Genomic DNA, 27,248 nt, shown 5'->3' with positions numbered 1-27,248 from the left:
AATAAAAAATGCTAATAAAGAAGCTAAAAGAAAGACATTTAAAAGATTTCTCGAATAAGAATTTTCTTCTTTAATCATTTGCATCTTTTTTCTATGACGGAGCGTTAGCCATAAAAGTAAATAAATAAGTCAAATATACGAGAATGAAGAGATAAAATTGTGACAAAAGTTGACATTTTAGAAAAATTAAATCATAGTCAGAAAAGTTTTTTAAAAAGTCATTTAATGATGAGGTAAAAAAGTTAACATTTTACAAGATTAAAGTCTTAGTAAAGTTGTATGATGATAAGAAAAAAGCCAAAAATGTTTGAAAAAAAGGCATATAATTATGAGGAAGAAGTTGTAAAATTATAACAAAAAAGTCAACATTTTGCGAGAAAAAAACAGTAAATTTAAAAAAAAAGAGAATAAAGTCAGCCTTTTATGAGATTAAAGCTGTACATTTGTGAGAAAAAAATTAATTTTATGAGAATAGGTCATAAATTAGAAAATAAAAAGTTACATAATTGTAAGAAAAAACATTTTGCAAGAACAAAAAAGTCCTAATCTTACGAGAATAAAGTTTCAAAATATTTTTTTTTTAAAGTTGTAGGGTAATGAGAATTAAGTCATATGATAATGGGGAAAAAGAGTTAAAAATGTATTAAGGAAAGTCATAATAAATTATGAGAAAAATATCATAATTTTCCAAAGTAAAAGCCATGATTTTCAAAAAGGAAGTTGCTACTTAATGAAAATAAAGTTGTAAATTTTTAATTCATATAAGGTAGTACAGATTCCTAAACAGTGTGACATTTATCAGATTTCTTTGAATTGTAACATAAATTCAATAGTTAGTTTTCTGTCGTCTTTGTTGAAACATTAAATGTGACATTTTATTTTTGAAAAAATTAAGACTTTTTCAAGCATAAATTGATGACTTTATTCTCACAAATTGTTTCAGATTTTTCATAACTGTACAACTTTTTCTCATAATATTAGGACTTTATTATTGTAAATTGTGACCTTTTTAATCATAATTTGCAAATGCATCCTCACGTATTTTTTATGGTGGCTATAATACTCCATCGTCGTTTCCATACTTGGATGTAACTTTTTCAATAAAGTTTTGGTGGCAGACTTTTTTTTCCTGATCTTTGACCTTCGTGTCGTATAGAAATTAAATAACTCCCCAGAAATATATGTTTGCTCTGCTGTTGCTAGCTCTGGGCAGTCACATGTTCTGCCCCCCTCCTTTGTGGTTCTTAACTTTTAACAAAAATACTTTGAGTAATCCAATAAAGTAGAGAAAGATTAGCTTTTGTTGTGTAAAACCTAATCAAAATCCAGATTATTTATCAAATACACCATATAAGCCAGCAAATGAATATTGGAGAAGATTAGGATAACGGGACAAAAAATAAACTGGAAAAAAAGTCTTTAGTTTTAAATATATATTTTTTTCAATTTCCAAAACCTAACTCTCATTTTTTTCCGGTTTTCAGGGTCGTTCTGGTGCTGATGGCGCTCGGGGAATGCCCGGAGAGCCAGGCTCAAAGGTACCAACATTTATTTTCCTATTACTGATCACAAATGGATAACATGTATTTGCATTGACGACCAAACTTAATACTTTATTTTTAAATATTTTAGATTCATTTATTGTTTTGTTGCTTTGTTTTTAGGGCGATCGCGGCTTTGACGGACTTCCTGGGCTGCCTGGTGAAAAGGGACACAGGGTGAGAAACACATTTAAAAAAAACATTTATTTCCCCCAAATCATAGAAATATATATATATATATATATATATATATATATATATATATATATATATATATATATATATATATATATATATATATATATATATATATATATACACTTCTTTTTTTTTTAAAGTTTCCTAAATAAAAAACTTTCTACACAGTTTTCAACAGTTTACAGATTTCATACGCTTCCATTTGGAATAAAAGGATATTGAACTCTCCTAAACACTTTTTACTTTTTTATCCAATAAAATATAGAAGATTAAATTAATTTTAGTTTTGCTGCAGACATCCCATTTAGACGACTAATTCTTTTACATACCATAAGATAAACAGGTAAACTTCCATTAACTGGTACAAAACTGTAATAAATTAGTTTGATTTACTCTACTGCTACCTTAAATGTGACCTTTAGAATAGTTTCCTTATTTTAGTGTATTTGTGATTAAGAACTACTACTTTTACTTTTTACTAACATCAACAAAAATGTTAGAAGTCCTATATCGCTCGAAAATAACCTTCCAACCTTGACAATTACGATGTTTCCCATTTTAAGCTTTGATAAAAGTTATTTTACAATCCTGAACACTTTAGAGCCAGGGTGGGCAAACTACTTTTTGTTTCGTGGGCCACAAAAGGTTCTAAAATTTGACAAAAGGGATGGGCCAGGAGCTGACCCGTGGAGTGTTTTTGGTAATATACCTCATAAGGGAAAGAAATAACATGGAATCTGGACGAAAACATCCTTTAATTTGGAAAAACAGAATGTGGCGGCCAAACGCTAAATTGTTACAAAATGTATCTTTTTTTTTATTTTCTTCAATTTCTATGCTACATTTCAGAGCAGTGGCTTTTGTTCTCATCTTTGTACCAATTGCACTGATGGGTTGATGTCCGTCAGTGAAAAACAAAACATTTAAAGAAAGGCTGCGCTCATGTGGTGTTGGAATGAATGGAAAAATGACTATCCGACTCGGAAAACACACATGGATTATCAATATAATTTATTCTAGTCTGGCAGGCCAGATTAAATAGTTTGACGGGCCGCATATGGCCCCCCAAGTCGTTGTTTGCCCACCCCTGCTTTAGGGTTACTCCTAGCATTACAGTTAGGGTAAGTTGTATCATTTCTGCTTCCAGCTGAAGAAGTCAAGCACCATCTTATCTGCAGCCGGGTCCCTCATAAGACTGAGCTGTGCTTCTTCTTCTGCTGTCAGTAGCAAATACCAACACATACCTACAGTGGCCTCCAGTGGTTGTTGGTGGGAACGCCACAAACAAATCAGCCTCGTTATTTAGTGAAAATATACAAAATTTACATATAAGTCGCACCCCCAGCCACAGCAACTGCAACTTATACTCCAAAAAATAGGGCATTTATGATGAAGAAAATACGCTGGCTGGGCCACAAGCTTTCAGCAACGGGGAGGGGAAGGGGGGCGGGGTTGCTCTGCACAAACGGTTTCTACTGAACTCCTGCGTTTCTGCAGACATTATGTCCTACAAAATGACAGGTTTGTTGATTTAGGCTAAAAATGGCATCATCATGTTTAAAAGACCACTGGGAACGCTTTGAAAATGGATCAAAAGATGATCAGAGTGGAACTTTAAGTTGTTTTTTCATTAGTTAAGTGTAATAACTTTTACCTAAACTGCTCTTTGAATGACTCCTTCTTACTTCTACCTGATTAGCCTTAGTTTAAAGTTTTATTACTCGTCATTAAGTAGAATTCTTGACTACTCCACACGCCTCTAAACATTCAAAACAAGCTCTTCTTCTTAAAATGAGAATCAGCAGAGAGGTTAATGGAAATTGTAAAACGCTCCAGGCTGATTCACAAAGCTGAAGCTCAAAGTGGTTTGTTCAGCCCCAAACACCAGACTGTGTCTGTTTTCTGACACTCTCCTATTCTTCAGGGGGAGCCGGGGCCGATGGGACCAACGGGTGCGCCCGGAGAGGATGGGCAGAGAGTAAGTACTTCCTCTTTTGTCCTTTTTTTTTTTTTAATCAAAACGCCCCGAGCTGAAGTGAGTCAGTGACACCTCGATTTAAACGAGCTGCACCTCAGCAGCAGCTCAGGCCTCAGGCAAAGGCAGCTGGGAGGAGACTGAACTGAAGAGGAGGACAGTTTAAGTTTGACCTTTCCCCCCTCCCCGCCCTCCGCCCTTCATCCTAACTAAGTTTAAGTTCTCCACCTCCAACCTCCCTCAGGCTCTGACTGCATTTAGTCAACAACATTTGGCTGAAAAAAGGCTGTGACTGCTGCAGGAGTTCAGAGAAGGCTAGAATCAAATTCCGGCCATTTCCGACTTTTATTCGTTTGAATCAAAACTCCAAAAGCTGAGCCTCTGAAGTGGATATTTCATTACATTCACTCTTCTTTCCTCAGGGCGAGGATGGAGAGATCGGGCCCAGAGGATTAGCTGGAGAGACTGTAAGGCTGGATGTCATGACGTTTTTTTGAGCTAGAGATTTGTAGCTAAACAAGCCAATTAAAAACTATGACATTCCAGGAAAATTTGTGTCTGAGCTTGGAGTATTCTTGCTTTTTCTTAGGGTCCTCGAGGTTTGCTGGGACCTCGTGGCCCCCCGGGACCCCCTGGAGGTCCTGTAAGTGTCATAATCCCCACTTTTCACTTTCTCTGATCCGATAACCCCTCCTGTAACTGACGGTTGAAACACCTTCTCTCCGATACTCTCTGCAGGGCGTCGCTGGAGTTGACGGGCCTCCAGGTCCCAAAGGAAATATGGTACAAACACAACTTCCTGTCAGTAAACAGACCTAAACGCAGCTCTTGACGCTCAAATGCGTCCACCCTCTCAGTTGGCCCGGGTTGCAGTGTTTGTGTGTGTGTGTTGGGCTGGTAAAAATCCCTTCAGGGTGCACAGCTGTGGAGGTCAGAGGTCATTCCTGTGCCTCGAAGCAGCTTTTGTTCCACTGAACCTGCAATGATGATCACACTCAGCCACTTTTGTTGGTGATCACGGCGGAAATTCTTTAATGATCTGTAGGAAAAAAACAAAGAAGAAATCATAAAAATGGCTGAAAAGCCAAATGAAAATTTGTTATTTTTTTGCAAAAAAAAAAAAGGAAGATACTGTTTTGTTTAATAAAAAACATTCAAAAACCTTTAATCATACAATTTCCTTTGAAAATTCCTATTTGGAAATTCCAACGTGTATCTAAAAGACAAAACAGCAAATAAATACTTCTTTTGGACCCATAACGATGACTTTTGTGCACTTTTCAAAGGTTTGATGATGCATTGAAGCTGTAGGCTAAAGATCTGTGTGATGTTCTGAACACTCTTGTTTCATTGTTTTAGGGACCACAGGGGGAGCCTGGCCCACCCGGGCAGCAGGGAATTCCAGGAACGCAGGTGAATAAATCAGTTATGCACCTGTTCACGACACCTGACAACAGCGAAGAGAAGGTGATGAAAATATGCTGGTGTTGTAGGGACGAATGCTGCAGACTCCCATTGGAAACTTTGGAAAAAAAAAGATTTTAAACATAAAAGTCTTTTCTTGATTGTAAAACAACATTACTAGTAGGAAGTCACATTTACTTTGAACTCACTGTAGGAGATACTGTTCTACTTTTTTCTGTTATTAGGTGCATTAAGTGAGGTAGATAGACAAAAGAGCAACTTATATCTTGGAGCACTAGAGAATGAAATTTGCCCCTTTTTTAAATTTCATTTTAATTTAATTTTTTTGCCTCTGTATTGCCTGCCTCATTTTGGTGGACGAACATACCACTTCCTCCTCTGCCTCATCGTGTAGCTGCATGTTTGCAGATGCAGCAAGTGTATGAGACCGGATAATGAGTCTTCTAAGTGCAGAAAATACAGTAGAGGTCTTAATTCTTAGCTTTTTGACCCTTTCCCCGCTCCCTCATTTTCCCCTATATAACACACAAGCGTACCTTTGTGCTTTTGATTTATTCTAAAACAGGAAAACTTGACAGGGAGCTTCATGCAGGAGGAATCCCTGCAAAGCTGTGCAGGAACAGGCGACACACACACTATCACACATTTTGGAGCAGATGGGCAAATACTGAAGTGTATTCTGTTCTGCAAGCGTGCTAATGCTAGTATGGGTTCAGCAAATAGGCTTTCACATAAGGTTTTAGCATTCTTTGTGTTTCTGGAGCGACTAATGATCGTGTCGGTCTTTGCAGGGTCTGCCTGGTCCTCAAGGCCCTATAGGACCACCTGGAGAAAAAGTGGGTTTGTTTTCCTGTTATGATCGAAAACTATATTATAAATGTAAATCTGAATCATTAGCGTAAAAGAAAAAAAAAATACTTCAATAAGAAAACTGAAACCAGAAATCCCTGAGGTAGATTAGTATGCATGCAGCAGTAGTTTTTTTTCTAAAAAAGCCTGTGTTTTCTTTGTTTATTTTTCTGGAACCTGAGGAAATGGAGAATTCTGCGACTGTTTCTGACCTCTGTTTGTTTGTGTCTCTCTTCTGCTCTCTTCTGCAGGGGCCACAGGGCAGGTCGGGGTTACCCGGATTACCTGGAGCCGACGGGCCTCCTGTGCGTGCCCTTTACACCCACACAGCCACCTCTTTTTGCAACTCAATCCATTTTGTTTTAGAGCCAACACTTCAGCCACTTTCCCACCCGAAAATCCCAATTTTATTCAGATTAAATATTAAAAAGGGATCTGTTAAATTGCTAAGGTATCCTTAAAATATAGATTATTAAATTAAAAATTACAATTTTCTTTTAAGATAGTGTATTAAATATAATTTACTGTTTGTTCGTTTGTTTTGTTTAGTGGTTTTAGAATTTGCTAGTATTTGTCTGGAAGTCTTAAATCTAAGTTCAAACTTTCAGACTTTTAGTACAAAAACTTTTGACTTATACTACCTATACTTTTAACATAGAATACTTAAATATTTACTTGTATTATTTTTTACATGATTGTACTTTTTTATGTACCTTATATTATATTTTTACTTTCACTTGTAGCTTATAGTACTTATAAGAACTGATTTCTTTTTAGAGATTTAAAAGAATATTGTTGTCCAATTCAAAATTACTATACTTGCATAGATTAAAAATGCCTTTTAATGATACAACATTACAAAATAAGGCAATACTAAACACCTTGTTTTGAATGTATTTACATTATGTTTTGGGCTGTAATGGCTGTAGTTTGCCTGACATACATATTTGTTTTTTTTACACTTAAATCTTTCTTTGACATCTCAGTGTCAGAAAGTGGAGCTCCAAGTAAAATGTTATTAAGTGTAAAAACCTTTTTATTGTGTTACTTAATTAAAAATCCTAACATTTTTCCTATGCAAAAACAATTGGATCTCAGGCTATAAATAATTCCTTGTGCAGGCTTTCTGAAGCCTATTTGACAAATGTCTGCTCCTTTCTGATTACCTGACCTTGTTTTGCGTCATGCACCAATCCTTCATCCACTATAAGGCTGACCAGCAGCTCCAGAAGGCTCCTTAAAGCATTTTTCCCCAGAACAAACACAATAAAGGACCAATAGGATTTGTGAAGCAGGCCCATTGTTGCCCATGTTGCACCTTCCACAGCTGTCCTCAGGCTCTGGAGGCGTCAGATTTACAACTTCCTGCCGCCGTTTCACACCTCAGGTGGAAAGTGCCAGGTGTTCCCGTGTGTGCCATGCGCTTCATAATGAACCCATATACCAGTGCAAACACTGTGGCATCCCTATCCGTCATGTAATGTGTGCTACTGGTCCTATTTAGAGCATCAAACCAAGAAAAACAAAACAAAACAAAATCACTGCTTTAGAAAAAACAAGCAAAATTCAGGACTTTGAGTTTTTTAAAGACCCACCCCTATAAAAATTACATTTTATTTTTTTTAGTTATGGGTGACAGGAAGAGGAGGCGGGGTTGCTCTACCAATAAGTCAAAGGCAAATTTCTAGAAAACTTTTTCTGCTCTTCATAAACTATGTCCTAAAAGAACAACACAGGATTTAGGATTTTGGCAAAAGACGACCAAACTATAATTAAAAAACCACCAGAAACCTCTTTACAATATATCAAAAGATCATCAGAGAGGGGACCTAATCACCTTTTTAAACATTTAAATCAAGATGGTGCAGGTTTTGTCTGTTTTTTGGTGAATTTGGTCTATTGGAGGTGGACAGGACACATGTTTGGTGTGTTTTTTTAACCCATTTGCTGTGTAAATCGATTAATTATGAATTTTAGAACAAATTCGCTTTCCAAGTTTTGTGGAAATTGGAACACGAGGTAGCTGAACTAACTTTCCTGTCATCATCCAAGCTAAAAATTTCAATTAAACGTTTTTGAAGGCAATCTTAAAGCTTTTTTTAACGGGACGCCATGTTTTCCAGGGTCATCCCGGTAAGGAGGGTCCGCCTGGAGAGAAAGGGGCCCAGGTAAGTGTATTTTATTCAAAACATGCCTGTTGTTACTTTTGTCACCACCTGTGCAGAAGATGTGTTGTTACTTGGTGGAAGTCAAGGATTTGGTCATAAATCAGAGTTCGAATGAGCATTTTGTTGTCTCAAAATACTGAAATAAATTTACAACTAACTGTAAGGACACCACAATGTGTACAGTGATGTAACACAACCACAAGAAGAAAGGGAGGGATGTCCTAGAAGTACATATAAATGTAAATAAATTGTTTACAAGTTTTGTCTTTCAAGTCGTAAGCCAAAGTAAGGTTTGAATCGACCTTGCTCATGCAGAATACAAAAATCAAAGTAGCTTTTTGTCGTGCCAACTCTACTGTTTTATTTATAGAAAAACAACAATTGTAGGGAAATTATTGAAAAAAAAATACACAAACAGCAACACTATGTCTTAACACTACTTTCTTATTTGAGTTTTTATATCTTAGTGAATATCATTGCTCAAAATTATCTATTTGTTTTTTATTTCTTTGTTTATTTCAAATAGACCTTCAAAAAAAGACTTAAATAGAGGAAAAGTACCAAAAAAAGCTAGTGTTGATGAATTTCCATCACAAACTGGTCCAAAATTTTGGCCAGGAGGAAGTGAGAGCCTTCTTAATTAATCCCTTGCATACTTTAAATTTTGTCTATTGCTATGTACACTGGAAATAATACAAATATACGCCAGCCCACGTACATGTAGGAGTGTATGTGTATACATACAGCAGGTCCATATGAAACATACTCATATCTAATGACATTTTTCACAGTGGTCCTATATATAATATTCTACAGAGCACCAATTCTGAAAATGTCAAGATAAAAACTCCTTAAATTGTCACACCGCTCTGTGGTTCATTCATGTTGCTGTTCAAGATTTTTTTATAAACATAAAAAGTTTTTTAACTATGAATCCGTTCTCTTTTTAATTAAACTTGTAACTAAATGAATTCAAATAGTTGTTTTTAATGTGATCTGCAGTTTTTAAGGTAACATTTTCACAATAAAAACCTGATTTTATCTGCAATAATTTACTAATAAAAAAGAGAATAATGTACTGATTCTTTTCTGCAGGGTCCACTGGGTCCACAGGGTCCAATCGGATATCCCGGCCCTCGTGGTGTTAAGGTACTGTGGATTTAATGTTCCTTTGGTGTTTCTGTTTGTTTAATTAAAAAAAAACTCATCGTGTTGTGATTCATATCTGGTTTCATCAGGGTGCTGATGGTGTCCGGGGTCTCAAGGGATCCAAGGGAGAAAAGGTAAATTCGCTCTTACTGTTGAAAATGCAAATGGTACCCAAACACGCAAGCCGCATTGCAGACACTACCCGCCCCCCCTTTTGGCCCGCCCTCACTGGCTGCGCAACTGACACTTTTTTCATAACCTTTTGCTTTGGTTTTATCTCCATAGCAACCATTTAATTTTTTGGTTGCCTGGGGGTGATGAAGACTTCTATGTCATTTTCAGAAGAATCGGCAAAAGTACATTTTTGGATTTCCGTGGCAATGGAGGTTTTTTTTTTATAACCATGCCAACATTTCTAATTTAGTCATGTTGTATGTTAGTGATTCATATATTGAATTCTCACAATATTCTAACAGTAAAAAGGGAACACCAATGAGGCCTGAGGAGTTGGGATGAGTTTACATTTGTACCTGGTACTAAATATGTCTTTTGGACAATTTAAGATGGCAGCCTCTTCCTGAGGTCAAAGGTCAACCAAACTTCTGTTGTAGTTGCAGACTTGACCTGGTTGGGATCAAGATTGATCAAATAAAAGTTTTTCCCATGTTGTGCAAAAAATGTGAAAAATGACCAAATTTCTCACTTTGCCACAAAACGGCCAGCAAAGCCATAGGTCCCGTGGCCATCCCATAATAACCATAACCTGTTAGTAGATTTGGGGGAGCGGGCTTTATTAAGCCCAAATTTGATTTTCACCAGTTTTTGAGCATATGGCGGGGGCCAAATTTTCACTTAACGATGCAGAAACAATGAAGAATTGCTAAATCAATCTGGTCCTTGCAGTCCAGGACTGCTGAGGGGTCTTGATGCTGCTCATTATAAGTCCTGCAAACATTTGCCTGATAAATACAAAGCTTTTCCCTTTTTTTGGCGGTGAATGTATTCACATCACAGACATTTGGTCTGCAGTCAGCGTGAACTGTCTGCCTGCTCGTTTCGTTTTGACTCTTGGAGCCGCAGAGAACGTCCTCTGCGAGCTGAATGGCACCCAGAGGTCAGTGGATCTCCATCCTCGGCGGAGTCAGAAACTTTCTTGAAGTGACCCTTGGCGGCTCGCCTTTGGAAGTGAGCTGTCGAGCTTTCCGCTTTTGCCCGAAAAGGACACTACAATCAGTCTCAAGTGCTTTTGAAGTATTTGACTGTGTCAACATGTATAATTTAAGCGAAGCGTTCTCAAATATACATGAGTTTTATTGAAGATCAATGCTGTTCTGCAGCTCTGTAAAGTCTATTATCTGACTGGAGGGTATTGTTCTCACTGCGGTGACAGCTATTCTTGTCGTTTCTTTATTGAATTATTTATAGCTGGAGATTCAAAAGCACAAACTTTGAGAGAAAAAAAGGATTTGTCATGAATAAAGGATGGGCTTTACCTCAGGTGTGTGCACCATTTCTACCTGGTGGGTCTTCATGAAGCGAGTTGAAGGCATGAAATGGTCAGTGCTGCATTATGCATGAAATTGTGGACAAGAGGCAGACAGCAAAGACTAAGTGTCAGAGGGGAAGCAGAGGTTCTGGTCAATCTTTGACTACTTGATGTCTTAGAAAGAGTTTCAGATTATGAGGAAATTTTAGATACTAAAATTTATTTTTTTTCTGTTTCATAAACAACTTTTAGGTTGTTTATCTTTGTGAAAATATGTGCATTTTTAGTTTAACAGAACCAAGTTTTGTAGTTTTCAATTTTTGTCCAAACATTTTTTGTCTACTTTTTTGCAGCTTTTTCTTTTATTGTTGTATGTTGGTGTATATTTCTATGGTGAGAAATATAAATATATATATATTTTTCATTTTATTGTAAATTTTGTATAGACACATGGAAGTCAATTCAAGCAGATTATATCTAGATTATGTTGGATTTTTTTTATACTGTCCACACCTTTTTCCAACCTGCTGCTCATGTGTTCTGGTCTTTGGCCAGCAGAGGGCAGCAGCAATTCTTTGATCCATTGGAGCCTTGTCTTTTCCATAATAAATATATTTTTGCAATATTTAGAGAAACACTAAAGACAAATAGAAAAACAGATAAACTAAACATTAACGGCTTGTCATTTCCCTCCCCCCAGGGCGAAGATGGTTTCCCAGGTTTTAAGGGGGACATGGGAATCAAAGGTGACCGGGTGAGACTGCATAACTCTTCATCCTGTCATACATGACCATTATTTGACTTACTCAGTACAAAGAAAGTAATTCATTGTCATTCAATTTCTGTTGACATTTGTAAAAAACCAGGGTGAGATTGGTCTCCTTGGGCCCCGTGGAGAAGACGGTCCCGAGGGTCCTAAGGGTAGAGCTGGCCCCACAGGAGAATCTGGACCCCTGGGTCCAGCTGGAGAAAAGGTACTCCTTTATTTTTCCTACTAAATTGAAATATTCTCTTTCTTACCTATTTTTACACGCACATTTCTTCTTTTGCAGGGCAAACTTGGTGTTCCAGGATTGCCAGGTTATCCAGGACGGCAGGGACCAAAAGTAAGTATAAAATTTATTTATTTTTTAATTCTGAAGGTGACACCACTTTCAAACCCATTTGATCATTTCAACAGTCTAACATTTTAGTCTGACTGTGCTGTAGTATTTTATTTTAAAGGGATTCGAGCTTATTAGTCATATTGACATAAGTCTTGCGTTTGGCACACATTTGCTGCTCTCATTGATTGGGTCTTTATTGAATGTCCTGCTGCACAATGTGAGGAGTTTCTGCAATGTAGGTAAGAATATGAATGAAGACTCATGTGTACCTGTTCTGTGTTTACATGCGTTGAGTGTAAAGTGTTGGTTCATGAAAATCCTCTGCATGACCTCTAGAGAGACATTTTGTCAGACACCTCAAGTCATTGAATATTCTTTTTTATGGAAGCTAAAACAAAAACTGCTACATTTCACCCAAAAAAGAAAAGAAAAATAGTAAAAGAAGATTTATAAATATATATGTGCTGACACAAAAAGTTCATTTTTCTTCCCCTCATTCTCATCTACTATGTGTAATTCTTTTACTGTTGATAGGGCTCAACGGGATTCCCTGGATTCCCAGGAGCCAATGGAGAGAAGGGTGCAAGGGTAAGAAAACACATCCGCTCTCTGAGCAAACTGCATATGAACGACCTGCATCATATCTCAGGAAAATGATTGCGACAATGAAGACATTTGTGTGGTGATTTGGGAAGGGAAATAAGGCCTATGACGTGAACGAAGTAGTGTGTGTTTATCCGTTATCCTGTAGAGAGGCTTCAGTTTAGATTCGGGGCATGAAAATAGGTCATTTTCTCCTTTTTGTAGGACTTTGGAACCCTGTAAAACCCACTAACATCAAAGAATTTACAGAAAATTCTGTTATTATAAACCCTTGTATAAAATCCCCATAAAAAAATGTTTGCAAAAGTCAGTTTTATTGAGATGTAGATATTATTAATTATATGTTGAGTGATTTGGTAAGTTTTTCCTCACAACGATATGCGGTCTGACATCCATGTTCGCCCCCACTTCCCTGTCTTGTCCCACTCGCGCCCCCCCTGAGATGCCTCCGTGCCCCCCAAAAGGGAGGCGCACCCCACAGTTTGAGAACCACTGCTTTAGATTATCGTATACTCAACATCAAAAATGCTCTTAAGCAGGGTTTTGTTTTTTTTTATTCGCACCATGTTTTTCCAGGCTCTGAGTAACTCCAGCTTCTCTCATCACCCCATTCATTCATTTCTGTCCTCCATTTAAACAATTTCTTCATTGTCCTTTAAAACAAATCATGTTCCTACTAAAAAAATGGTGCTCTGTCTTTTTACCAACATAAAACAGATTTTTGAGAGAAATAAATAACACAAAAGTTAAAAAAAATAATATGATATGTCTTCTTGAACTGAATTTCTTCATGTCTTTAGCATGTAGTGTTAGTATAACAACATTAAAGTTCTGTAAATTGTACAAACGCAGTTATACTCTGTGTGATTGACATGTTTTCTGTTGATATCTAACAGGGCATTGCTGGCAAACAGGGTCCAAGAGGACAAAGAGGTCCAACAGTACGTTCTATTGTCTTTATAAATAAATAAAATGCCCCAGTAAACAAGGTCAAATCAGTTTTGACTCTTATCCAGACTAACTAACTCGATGTACAGAATGTTTTTGATCCTCAAGTTGTCTTTCTGCTTCCTTTTTAGGGCCCTCGTGGGGCTCGCGGAGCTAGAGGCCCAACAGGGAAGCCAGGTCCCAAGGTAAAGACGAAACATTTTTGCTGAGTTCAAGATTTTTTAATAGAATATTTATTACTGATGATGAGTTTCATGTTCTTAATGCTAAATATAAAATACATTCCTGGCGTTGTTGTGCATTACAGGGCACAGCAGGGAACGACGGTCCTCCAGGCCCGCCTGGAGAGAGAGTAAGTTCCCGCCTCTGCATGCTTATGAGCTCTTCTTGCAATTTAGAAAATATAGGAATATACTGAGATATTAGTCTTAACTGATTTAAAAAGTTTAATACAAGGTGAATACATTTTTTTTTTTAGGCAAGAAGTTAAATCTGAATTGTAGCTAAATCTATTTATATTTAAATGTGCAATATATATTTATTTATGAATATGTTAGCATACAGAACAGACGACAGTTCTGTCCTCTCAGACCGAAAAATACGGAAAAATACAAATAAAAACTATAAAAATAAAGCATAAAAATAGAAATAATAAGAACAAATATATAAATAGCATTAATTGTCATGTAAAATATTTAGAACAATTGGTAACACGAAATAATGGTTGTTAAAAGAGGCAGTGCAGCCAGAAAGTGAAGCCATGGTGATTGAAGCCAGATCGAATAACATTTATTTCAATTTTATTTGAACACCTTAAACAATTTATTTTTATTTTTGTTGTTTAGTTTAAGTAGGTAGATAATTTCTCCATTTTATGTGGTTTCAAGTTAATACAAATAAAATCATGTTGAGCATATTATATATTTTTATTTAAAAGATACATTTTACATAATTTTGGATATTTCTAGTATTTGCTTTATCTTGTGCTATCTTATTGTTGATGAGGTATTTTTAATGAGTTTTCCAATAAGGTAGGACCGAGATCGCCTGGCATACACAGTACAGGCAATGAAAATATTGCTTACTTTTGCAATGCCTAAAGAAGCTTGCATTGCCGATGTCTTAATCTTTGTCAGTAATAATATTAATATTGTCTCACAAATTTGGGAGAGAGTTGCTGGTACTATCCCCTTTGGCCCCACTGGAGCTCTGCTCCTGTTTAAAAATATATATGCACAATAACTTATTATATGTATGTAAAGTGTGCATTATCAGAAATTAACGCACTTCGCTTCAAATGGTTCAGGCTTCCACAGTGTGCGTTAATTCTGATAATGCACACTTCAAAGGGCTTTAACCCGCTTATATCATGGTCAATTACAAAAGAAATAAATATTCAAAATATTCAATCAGTTTTTAGTACTTTATTCTTGTTATTTGTTCGTTTTTTTCCACAAAAAATGGACAATTTTTTTACGTGGTATAGATACAGCGCAGGCTATGTGACTGGAACTTTTTTATCAGGTGTGCATTATCCCTTTTAATAGACACCCAGCAGCTAATCGAGTATTTACCCGGACCGTAGTATATCATCATTTAACCAAATATGCCTTTTTGTTTAGTATATCATAATTTTTATATATTTATTGAGTTCATTTAGTGTTAAATACAGTTAAATATGTATCTAGTAAATCAATAATTGATCAAATTTAATGCTCTGTTTTGTTTTGTTTTTTAAATTTGGTGGCTTAAGTTTAAGGAGGTATTGATCTGGCTCGGTTCAGAAGATACATGTATTTCATCTCGAAGAAGATGAATGAGTCAGTCAGGAAGTCACAGGCAGCATTAGTTTTCTTCAGGAGCTCTTCATGCCTGGTCTCATTATCGCGCTTGGATTCATCGGTTTCTTTTGTCAACAGCGGGGTGAGTCACACCCAAATGCAGGTTTAAGCTCCCAAATGTGCCAGTTCTCATTTTAACACGTAATCTTTCAGCAGCAGCTTATCGGCCCAAGTTTCACACGGACTTTATACTTTACTCTCTCTATGTAAATCCTTAACGGCTCGCCCTTTATAACTTTACAAAGACCTCATGTTTCTTTAGCTGGTAATTTTCTACCAAAGTATGATAGGCAGCTATCAACCTTTTTAACTGTCCGATTTAAAGTGGATGGAAGGCAGCTCTTTAGATCCAGAGCTGTGACATTTAAGGAGGTCAGATGCAGCATTTCTGACTGACTGCCTCTGTCTGTCATCCCCCTGCACTGAGAATGTAAAGACAGATAAAGATACTGCGCAGCACTGGAGGGAAATACAGCAACACCTGATGAATTAAAGATAAACTCACAGATTTGAGATGTATATTTGAATGCAAAAGATTCCATCGGGCCATTTGCATCATTTGATCAGGTTTATATTTGAATATCTGAAGAATACTTTTAGCCTTCTTTGGTTTTCCTCGTGTCACATACTTTATTTATTTATTTATTTTCCTCTTTGAAATGAAGAGCAATTATGGACACGTGTATATTTGCTGATATATATCTAAAGGCGTGAACACTTATTAAAAATAATGATGCGTCCTTATAGAGTTTGGGAAAAGAAGTTATGTATTAAAATATAGCCGTTCTGGTTTATTTAATAAAGAATGAGGCTTTTGCTACAGAAATGCTAATAAACAGTCCTAGAATTTTTATAAAAATGTCTTCTTTTTACGTAAAACTGATATAAACGGTGGACCAAACAAAAACAATCTTGGTAGATGTTACAAACTCATCTTTGTGTTCTTGCTTTAATTAAATTGTTTGAAATGTTTTCTTATTTTTTGCTTAATTAGGTTTGATTTGCCTAATTAGGCTGCTCTATGATTACCCAGGATGCAGCATTTTTAATTTTGCGAATATGTTTTTTTTCCTTCCTATTAAACTTTTCTTAAATCTTAAACTTAAATGTTTTTGGTATTTCTGAGTGTTCATCTGTTGATTGCAGGGACCTCAAGGACCACAGGGACCTGTGGGCTTCCCCGGACCAAAGGGCCCCCCTGTAAGTATTTCTCCCTTTTGGAACCTCATCAGTAGCAGTAAAACCATCAACTCCAGAGCAAAGGGATTGTCCAAAAAATGTACAAAACATTACTCTGAAAAAAAAAAAAAAAAAGCTAGCTTGTTTGAAATTCTATTTCTTTTTTTTTTCTAAAGATACAGCAACAAAAAACATGATTTTTGTTATGGTAACAAAAATGTAATAGAAGGTATAATATTGTATCAGTATTAAAAGAACACTAAAATAAAAAAAGTTTAGATTTAGAAAAGCATGAGTTTGGTTAAAGAATTTAAGGCACATGCTGTTTGTTGTGAATAATGTGTTACTGTAAACCTCTGGTGACATCGTTCTTAGCTGTCGGTGCAACATAGCTGCAAACAAATGGTTCCTGCATTGTATGATTAGTAATGACAAAGGTTCAGAATCCTTTGGAATTACGCTAATTGTAACGTAAATGTGGTTGACAAAAGAATGTTGACAATGGAGTTAAACGCCATGTCACACAGTCACCACGTACAATTTTGCTCGTATTGCACAGATAAAAATTTGGTCATACGTGAAAATATGTGGAAAAAGTGAGAAACGTTGAGGTCTATATGTGAAACTTTCACAGATGTATCACAAATCATGTTAAAACCATAGAAAAAGTACAAAAAAAAACATGCAGCGCGTATATCAACGCAGAACATGAACTGTGTGTGATTATTGCACCGTTTATAGGCAATTTATTATTGATTCATGCATCAATTATGTAATTTAACATGATGTGTGCACCGTGTACACAATGTAAAAGTTATACATCGGTGGTACATGCGTGAAAAGTTCTTTAGACAAATGTGGTCATACGTAAGGCGGCCATGGAAAGCCACAAATTTGCATATGCAAGATTCTACGACCTTTTTTTGGCTCCATGCACAAATGGTCATTGAGCACGTGTTGCAATTTTAACCTGGTTGAACTTTGACCAATCAGGGACTCAGTATGGCCTCCCTTTTATTCCACGGAAGTGCCAGTCGTTAGAAAAACTGATCGTGTGCGGCGGGGGTCTGGGTGTGGGGGTGGCTGGGCGCTCCTCCTCCTTCTTTTCACATTCCACCATCCATTTTAGAAGAACATAAACACTCACCTGAGCACAGGTGTTAGCTCACCTTTGCACTTATAGTTTGCATGATTGAATGAATGAAAGATTTCACACTAGTTGGTTTAAAGGCATAGGTATGCGTTCGTGAACACTATCTGTTTTGTGTACATGTTGACATGTGAACATTTTTTGCAGCTAGCAGGTGTGTTGATAGTATTTGAGTGTGTGTGAACAGGCCCCGCCCTTTTTGTACTACATTTGAACTGTACCGTAATGATAAACAACCAGTAAACCTGTCTGCTCTATGCTGCTTCATGGTCTTACCCCCCCCTCTCACTATCACCCCCCCCCCCCCCCGACATCCCTCCCTCTTCTTCCCTTCTTTCCTTTTCCGTCCGGTCCAACACCAAAGATTTTCAATCATGGTTGAAATGAATAAAGTTTGGCCTCAATTACAAAAGGGGTTTGTTCAGACATACCTTTGGTTTGTCTGAAGGAAAATATGTCCAACACAAGAGGCCCTCAGCTCTCATCTGCCTGCCTAGCTGTTGGACAGGACAAGTAAAAAAAAAATAGAAAAACTGATCGTGGAGGAGAAATCAATCATTGCGGTTTGTTCCCGCCCAGACTGCTATGACACCAAGACTTTCACGTATCGGAATAGAGCTTTGAAAGAAAAAGCTTGGAGCTAGATTTGTGAGATATGGACCGCTTTGGCTTTTTGCAGCCACTGTGGGGGACGGTCATGCGCTAGTAAACAGTAGAAAAAGCAGAAAAAGAAAACGCCTCTCTTAGCTTTTTATTGTGAACACCATAGACTAAATGAAAAACACGCTTATAGTGTGTTCATGAACATGCCCGGTGTGAAGATAGCTCACGAGATACTCAAGTTGCTCTTGGGCCACAGGTGGCCCACAGGCACCTCTTTGAAAAGCACTGATCTAAAGTCTGTCTCCTCTCTGCATCCTTCCATTCTTAGAGTTGAACCCTGTGCCATTTTGCTAACGTAATAAGTTTCGATTGATTCAGTTTGAGCGATTCGGTAAATGAGGTTAGGCTTGTTATATAACAATATCCCCTAAATCTGTGCACAGATCATTAGTCTATCCGTTATTGAAGCAAAACCCATTTTCTCACTATCCAGTCTAAACAGCAGACAAGCAGCAATTTCCACCTATTGATTCCAGTGAAATTCATAGCTATTTCTTTTACAGTGAAAAACAAAACTGCTGGTTTTATTTGTCATTGAAGTTTAGTCATTTTTTTGTAAAATTGTGTTACAAATGAAATAAAGCCTTGAAATGAAACATGAAGCATTTTTTTATCTGTCTTTAGTCATTTTATATTTGTAATAAGTGTTTGGTGATTTTGTTTTGACAGGGACCGCCTGGTAAGGATGGGCTGCCTGGACACCCTGGCCAGCGTGGAGAAACGGTGACTATACATTATTGTGTTTTGGGTGTCAGTAGATTTGTTCACGTTTGCTCAGACTCAACTTCTGACTTGATGCTGAATGATGAATCAAGCCTGGAATTCAGAGTGACTTAAAAGGGAAAAGCATAACATTTGTTTTGATATCAATTTTTTCAGGCTTTACTCTTGCAGGATAGATTTCACCAACCGTATCGGTGAGCCGCAAGTCACAACTATCTTTCCGCCTTGCATTTTATCTGTGGGCTTTATTCATGCTTGGGATAACAATCAGTGATAAACAAATCTCTGAGGGGCTTGGCGTGTCCTGTAAAACAAACAAAACAGAAGTCTACAAGACCTGTAGTCAGTACTGCTGTTGTTTTTTTGTTTGTTTTTTACTCAGTATAAGAATGCATTTTAAGATCATTCAGATTAATGTATTTTTGGACTAGAAGTTGAAGTAAACACAGAAAAAATCCTATTTAAAAGGCTGAAAAAACACGACTTGTACTCCGACAGATACCGTCCTTAGTTTTAGTCTCAAAGAATCATGTGGCTGCGGAATATTTCCTTCAATTTAAAGTGATCAGCTGCATAATAAAAGTTGTTTTATTTTCTCAGCAGTCTCCATCAGCAACTAGATATTGTTATTGTGTAAATATGACATGACAACATTTGTTGTTTTTATGTCTCGTTTGTGTGTTCCTTTTTTGGGTATATTTATTAATTCATACTTTACTTTCTAATATGGTTTTTGGAACTTGTATAATGTTTGAAAAACATTGCATTCATTTTTCAAAAATGGATGGTAAAAGCTATAAATCAGTTTAAAAAGTTCTAAGTTGATTTTTTAAAGACAATTTTTTACCTTCAATACTTTAAACTTTGTATAAGTCAGCAAACTTGGTGCTCTCTTATGATATTATTTTAGGCTGTCAATCGCACGTTTTTACGTGCGAAGAGCACAAAAAATGATGGAAATTCATGTAAAGATGCACATTGCTGCACTGCCCGCTGATATTTTAACTGCATATAAGGCTAAATGTTGTTACTGTTAAGATAAAGTCCCAATAGCTGTCACACCTAGCTGCAGACGCAGACACTCTCAGAATCCATTCGGGGGTTTAACCCTAACCCTAGCCCTAAACCTAACCCTAACCTTAACTCTTCCTCCAAGTCTGTGTGGCCGAGACAAAAGTGCAACGCTGGCCGCATGTATTTTTTTATTTTCTTTCAACATTTTTTTGTTTTTATTTCACTTTTTGTCTAAGTTTTATGAAGATTTTGGATCATTTTTGAGATGACGGTTCCTTCTCGGTTACAGTTTTCCAACAGAAGCACATTTTAGCAGTTATCACAAGCTTTTTTGGAAGATTTAATATCTGATGCTATTTTTGACAGTAAAGTTAAACTATTGTGAATCAGTTGTCATTCTTTTTGTCCTTTATTTTCTACATGAAAAAAACATGTTTGACTCTTTTAACTCATTAGGACTCTTCAAATTTTTTTAATCTTGGCTTTAGCCATAAACACCTTTATCAACGTTAGCTTTGTTATTACTAATTTAGCAGTTAAAAAAGTTTTGACCTACTTTACAAACTTTTTGAACAAGTTGGAATGTTTCTGTAGAGAGCTTTAGCATTTCCATGTGCATTCTTGATGCATTTTACAACATAAATAGCTATTTGAGATCTGAAGCCTAGATTTAGTTTATCAGTAGATAATCCTGTGGGATTAACGATTATTCTCACATTAGCAAAATATAAAAAACTACTTTTAATCTGATTTGAGGCTGCAATCAGGTGCACTTCTTCGATTTCTCTGTCCTCACAGAGTATTGGCAAAGCTTGGCTTGATGAGCCTCAGAGGGCAATAAACTGTGCTAAAAGCTTGACAGATCATCACCTCGTTCATTAATTCTTCCCCTTTTCCTCGCGCCTCTTTCCCACAGATAATTCAGCACACACACACAAGCACTTCCATGCCTTTGCTGCACTCCGAGCAACGGTGATAGTCCTTTATCAATGTGTGCAGATTTATGAGCTGATAAACGGGGACCACAAGCATCCAATATAGAAATGGACGGCAGTGAAAGAAACGCTCAAAGGTGTCCATCACGTTGAATTTGAAGAAGTGTCAATCAAGATTTGAACCGGTGGGTCCGAGTCAGGGCAGACGCTGTTAAGAGACAACGGCTTCCACTGAATTATGCATCTCCATAAATCAGACAGGCCCCGACTTACCCTCCTTCCTCTTACAACCACTTATTAGGGTGATGGGGGGTCCAGCCTGCAATGCACATTGGGGGGAGGAGCTACATGGCAGTGGTCCCCCTCCCATGTTTGCCGTATGGTAACGGGCCCCTCCCCTCTCGGTTTTAATTGCACCTTAGACATGTAGGACCCTTGGTATAGGGGGATCGCTTGGACATCACTGCCAGCAAGCAGCAGATGTCCTTTCAGTGCCCTACTCGCCACTTTTAACTGGACTTTGGACATTTAGGGCCCCTTGGTGGGGAGGGTGATTGGACATCACTGTGAGTAATCAGGAGATGTACTCTCACCAATTATAACTGCACCCTTTGGTACACACACCCTTTACCCTTCAAAAATATGCACTCCAACACATACATGCACACACACCCACATACATTACACAAGGAAAGTGGGACCTCTGATCATCTGTCCCCTACCCTATCCCTGGCGGGGGGGGTACCACGCCCTCAGCAATGGGGCAGGGGTGGCCGGCCCCTGCCCCCTCTTTTTCCTGGACCAACCGTGGGCTGGGTAGGTGGCTGCCTGGAGCGTGGTGTGGCCCTGGCTCGTGCCTGGGGTTGGAGTGGAGGGATGCTCAGAACTCCTGGCGCGGCAGGGGCTGCTCCTCTGATCGAGCAGGGGCTTACACTCTCTCTCCCCTTATGCCTCCCTGCTCTCTGGCATTGGGGGCTCCTGCTGGTCCTGGCCTGGGTGGCAGATGTATATGCCCGTCGGGCGGTTGTTCTCTATTTGCTACTGTGCTGGTGTTTGGGGTGGGTGGTGGGGTGGGGGGCTGGCTGCCGCAGCTGCTACGGTTTCCAGTTTCAATGTTAAGTCATGTACAGTCTCAATCAGAGGTCCTGCGGGGCGATTTTAACATCAAGCGCAGCGCATCGGCCTGGCATCAAGGTGTTTTAGGTGTCAAGAGATGAGAGATGAGTCAACACATACATTGGCCTGTGGCGTGTTGATTATGTGAGTCCAAAACAAACCTGGTGGAGAATCTGATCATCCTTCTCCTGAACATTAAGATACTTTTCCTGCTTGCATCGAGAGAATAACAAAAAGATCGTCTTATTTTATTCTTATATTATTATTTTTTTCCTCATCGGACTGATGCGGGACAACAAGTCCTCAAGCTCGGTTCCTGAAAGACGAAATAACCACCGAAGGCAGCTTCATATGCAGCTATTGCAGTAGGTGGTGAACCTCACCGTACTGGGAGAGACTCTAAATGATGTTATGAATCCAGACATGAAGGCATGCTCACTGATGCTTGTGTAGAGCTCTTTAAAATAAATAAACCTGATCTCTCCAGATCGTCCGTGTCTGCCATGAATTGTGAATGAGATCCACAGTCAACGGTTCCATGTAAACCAGCGTTGAACAATAATTTTTGACACACTTCAACAGAGACACACCTTCAGATTCGTGTCAGACGCTCCTGTCTGTGACCCTCCACGGGCCCACACAATCCGAAAAACCCACACACAGCACCTGTACAGGTCAACCCCCTTTCGGGTACAATGCATGTTTGTATCACATGCATCTACATACTTTTTATCAGTCATTGATCTGTTCATTGTCCATTTTGGTAATCTAAGGATCATGTCTAGAAATTTGCCAACAGTTTAAATAATCCCTTTTAAAAATGTCTTCATTAAATGATGAGATGACTGTGGATAAGCCAAGTTTTTACATTTTACTGCTGCCTTTATTCATCCAATAGCTTCATATAAAAAATGTCTTGCTTAATTCTTTGGGTTTGACTCATGCCAATGTAAAGTGAATTATTCATCTGACTTGTGCTGAGCTAGAAACCTCAATACCTGGGAATGAAGGCTGCATGCCAGGCTTGTATCCCTTCTAATATTTGATCTTAAGCAGAAGGGGTAGAAACTTTTGGTTGTAGTTTTCGTTGAAGTTTCTTAACACTCATTTATTAATAAAAACCTTTGTTTAGGCCTTTTCCATTATCATTCTGCCAAATCATGAAACTATTTCTGTTGAAAAGTAATTAGTTAAAACAAAGTCTCATTAGGAAAATTTGTTTTCAGGGCTTTTAAAACTTGGCTGTTAGCCTGGATGTTTAAGGCAGAATTTACTGGGATACAAGTCTGCAGCAATCTGGCCAATATCAACCAAACAGACATCCGAAAGTATTCTGACTCTTTAATGTTCAATAACCATCCATATGTTTATATTTATTTATAGAGGGCTAACAGGTTGTTTCAGAAGTTACTAATCAATTAAACAAGATTTTCTGATCTTTCTCAGGGATTCCAAGGAAAAACTGGTCCACCGGGTCCAGGAGGTGTTGTTGGGCCACAGGTAAGGATCTTTTTTTCAAATAGTAAACATAGTCTTGGATAACTAGAGTCAATTATATTAACTGGTTGCCAAAAAGTGTCAATTTTGATAGACAAAGCAAGCAACATAACAGAAGGCTGCATGATCTTTAGCTGCAAATGCAACACCTGTACAGGCAAACTGAAAGTTCAGTGTTTCTTTTTATGGATTGGTAAGATTTTGGTAATTAGGTATGGTATCATTGGTAATAATTCTCATATGTGCTTACACTTCAGGGGCCCACAGGTGAAACCGGTCCTGTAGGAGAACGAGGACATCCTGGACCCCCTGGCCCACCCGGAGAGCAGGGTCTTCCAGGTGCTGCTGGCAAAGAAGGAGCCAAGGTATGAACCTATGGAGGAGTATTGGAATACTAAAGAAAAGCTCACAAAAAAAACTTTCTATCCTATCTTTGCCTATCTTTTCTTCATTATATTGACAGATTAATAGCCACCTACCCTCAGTTTAGGACCAAACGTTTTGTGGTGCTTGATATAGATTTCAACTATCTAATGAGATGCTGAAAATTGAAGTTACTTGGAAGCAAGCTGGAAGCAAGAAGAGGTGATTTGTTTTTATGTGTGGCCTGCTGAGCTTATGTACATTTATGTCTCTCGAGGGCTTGGTAAACTCAATAACTAGCTCAGGAGATTAGCAAATAAAACCAGGAACAATAAACTTACCCAGAAACATATTTCATCATTCTCCAGCTCATAATCATTGCAATATTCTATGAAATAATAATTAATATTGCAATATTGTAGATTTTAAAAGCACATTGTTTTATTGTCTTGTTGGCTTTTTTTTGTTTCTGTCAATTTAAAAGTCAATCTGGACCTAACAGCAGCCATTTTCCACTGTGGATTCCTGTCCAGCTCTAATCCAACCTTCTGAGCATCTTCAGCTTCCCACCCCGCCATCCTTCAACCCCCCATGCCTGGTCCTTTTATTTTCTCCCCATCTTCCTCAAGAAGACAGTTCAATCAAGTCTGTCTGCACAGTCCAAACCCTCCGCCACTCACAGCTCCACTTTCTTCCCACTCTGCTCAGACCTTTGCATCAGTATGCTAAGGGAACGTTGCTGACACCTTGGCAACAAAGCCTGGATCCTCTGAAACCTTTAGGTCCTACTTTTCTGTTCTTATTCCAGCAGAAAAGTCTGCCAGTAGAAAAGAAGAAAAAGAAAAAGCACCATTGTGACTTTTCTGCTTTTCTTGTTTGTTTGGTGGCTTTTATTTAGAAAATAATTTGTAAAATGAAACTATTTATAGCTGCTTTTCTATTTCACCAGAAACAAACCAAAAATAACCATTACTTTGACTACGCTAGCCTAACCTAACCTTGTTAGTAACACGTAAAAAAAACAGACTGATACCACAAAACACATAAAACACACTACTCCCCCAATCTTGGTAGAAACACATAAAAAAACACAACCAGAAACAATCCATAGGTAGGGTGCTCTGGAATAAAAGGTGCACTGTCGTTGTTTTCCTTTTTGTTTTATTTTTCCAAGGATTTTTTATGTCTGTGGAAAATATGGTACAGCACATTATGTTAGCTCAATGGTGGTTAAACCAAATGATCTTCGGAATTTGAATTACATTTTTAAAAAACGTGTTTGATTCTGTCTCTAAAGGGAGATCCTGGACCACAAGGATCCCCTGGTAAAGATGGTCCCCCTGGGCTCCGAGGCTTTCCAGGAGAGAGAGGTCTACCTGGCGCCACGGTAGGAACTCGATTCCACCTGCAGCTATTCATCATAGTTTAGCTCAACACCGATCTGCTGCTAGGAGAGGATGGAACATTGCAATGTAACAAATGAACCAGCATCCATCTCGAGCTTTTCACTTCATTAGAGGCAGCAGCCCTGGAATTCACTCGTAGAAATCAATCCGGCGCAGAGGAAATCCAAAGCGACGTCTTACAAATGAACAGGCGTGCCTCTGCATTGCTCCGGTGCCACTGACTCCACAGTTTTAACTGCTGCGGTGGATAATGGCCGCGTATTACAGAGTTTGGTACTGTTGTACAGGGATTCATTTGTAAAGACTTTCAAGGACTTCAATTGTTTTTCATTTTTCAGTGCCAGCATTTCTAGCGCTAGTGAGTTATTTGTTTCTGTTTACATTATTTACCAAATAAATTATTAAGCGAGGAGAGTTGGCAATTAGGCCTGGTATGGCTGAGAATGGATGTAGTCTCTGGAGACAAAGTGTTTTGCTTCCTTCATCCTCAAGGTCAGTCAGACGCTGCAGGACAGCAGCCCTCCTGATTGTTTTCTGCGATTGTAATTTACTGCAGCTCCAGCCCGCAGAAGCTCATTATCCATACTACCGTGAGTTTTTGTGGCCCACTGGGGAGCCGCAGCCACGGACACAAACCCTGGTCATTGATAAACACACAGGACATACAAACGCGTTTTAAAAACTCCTGCCTGTGCAAAACAGAAGTTGGTTTAGATACACAAGAAAAAGGAATTGTGTTATGTCACACTAAACTGCTGCTACATATTTATTTACACGTATTTGTCTTCTCATTTGTGCAGGTGATGCACTGGAATAAAAATGTTTGAACTTTTCAAAGAACTGAGATGTGGGGGTTTTTAGATTTGAAGGCAAAAATTGATTAAATTGTGCAAAAACGATGCAATGCTTCAAAGTATTTCAGTGCTTTGCTATTGACGCTTCTATATTCTCTCTTTACCTCAGGGCCCTGCAGGTCTGAAGGGAGCGGAGGGACCCCAGGGTCCGCCTGGTCCGGTGGTACGTACACTGTAAAACTGGGTTTTATACCGTTGGGGTTTTTTGGAGGAAAAAGAGGCTTCACTTTACCCTGTTTTTTAAGATTTTGGAAATTTCCTTAAACTCTAAACTTACGGTGGCCCTGAAGATCAAATTACATCGACAACTAGCTCTACGCAAAAACATATTAAAGACCACAACAACATAAAAAAAAGCAAAGCAAACTGTAAGAAAACCTTATATTTTAGAAATCCAAACAAAATTCCAGAAACCCAAATGTACTTTCCAAAAAACAAATTAAAATAAAAAAAGGAACATAATAAAAACATTATGGAAAACAAAGGTAATTTCCAAAAAAACAAAATGAAATGTTGAAATATGAAACACAATGAGAAACTAGAAAAGGTAGGTAATATGGGATGTTACTGATTGGATGATGATGTTTGTCCACCTTTTTTACGTAGAAGTCATTTAGGATAGAGAAGATGTTTAAGACTCTGGCCACACCCACTGCCAAAGGTTTTTTTACCACAGTTAAGGCAAAACATTCTTCTGCTTAACATCTTTAAAATTCAACTGTTATCTTCCAATCAGTGACGTCCCATAATACCTAATCTTTTCTGGCTTCTTATTTTTTTTTTTACCATTTCATTTTGATTTCTGGAATTTTGTTTTAATTTCTATAATGTCATGTTGTTTTGTGAAATGATTGTTTAATATTTGTTTTGCTTTTTTAATTGTTGTTGTGATCTGTGATTTGTTGATGTCATTCGAAATCCAAGGCCACCGCAGAAAACAATTTGTTTTCTGCTTTTTGAGGTATTTACACACCGACCTCGGCAATACGCATTTAAATGGCCACTCCCAATCGAAAGCTTAAGTAAATGTGTGTTACAGGCTTTTGCGATCAAAACCTT

The 27,248-nt window shown here is 37.9% G+C and overlaps 1 protein-coding gene across 6 annotated transcripts in view; it reads left to right on the top strand.

Moving 5' to 3' along the window:
* Positions 1-27,248, top strand: part of col11a1 (collagen type XI alpha 1 chain) — a 99,797-nt gene that overhangs the window by 40,275 nt on the left and 32,274 nt on the right. For all 6 annotated transcript variants that reach the window (XM_023950174.1, XM_023950175.1, XM_023950176.1 and 3 more), the window contains 25 exons: positions 1,485-1,538; positions 1,665-1,718; positions 3,664-3,717; positions 4,137-4,181; positions 4,304-4,357; positions 4,453-4,497; positions 5,074-5,127; positions 5,931-5,975; positions 6,240-6,293; positions 8,112-8,156; positions 9,252-9,305; positions 9,395-9,439; positions 11,492-11,545; positions 11,658-11,765; positions 11,844-11,897; positions 12,432-12,485; positions 13,397-13,441; positions 13,580-13,633; positions 13,756-13,800; positions 16,436-16,489; positions 18,951-19,004; positions 23,516-23,569; positions 23,824-23,931; positions 25,227-25,316; positions 26,299-26,352. In XM_023950174.1, the coding sequence (XP_023805942.1) occupies positions 1,485-1,538; positions 1,665-1,718; positions 3,664-3,717; positions 4,137-4,181; positions 4,304-4,357; positions 4,453-4,497; positions 5,074-5,127; positions 5,931-5,975; positions 6,240-6,293; positions 8,112-8,156; positions 9,252-9,305; positions 9,395-9,439; positions 11,492-11,545; positions 11,658-11,765; positions 11,844-11,897; positions 12,432-12,485; positions 13,397-13,441; positions 13,580-13,633; positions 13,756-13,800; positions 16,436-16,489; positions 18,951-19,004; positions 23,516-23,569; positions 23,824-23,931; positions 25,227-25,316; positions 26,299-26,352 (1,431 nt within the window). The remainder of the gene's footprint in view (positions 1-1,484; positions 1,539-1,664; positions 1,719-3,663; positions 3,718-4,136; positions 4,182-4,303; positions 4,358-4,452; positions 4,498-5,073; positions 5,128-5,930; positions 5,976-6,239; positions 6,294-8,111; positions 8,157-9,251; positions 9,306-9,394; positions 9,440-11,491; positions 11,546-11,657; positions 11,766-11,843; positions 11,898-12,431; positions 12,486-13,396; positions 13,442-13,579; positions 13,634-13,755; positions 13,801-16,435; positions 16,490-18,950; positions 19,005-23,515; positions 23,570-23,823; positions 23,932-25,226; positions 25,317-26,298; positions 26,353-27,248) is intronic.

The sequence above is a fragment of the Oryzias latipes genome, chromosome 20, assembly GCF_002234675.1.
Source record: "Oryzias latipes chromosome 20, ASM223467v1".
NCBI classification, from domain to species: domain Eukaryota; kingdom Metazoa; phylum Chordata; class Actinopteri; order Beloniformes; family Adrianichthyidae; genus Oryzias; species Oryzias latipes.
This window is presented reverse-complemented; position numbering and strand designations above follow the sequence as displayed.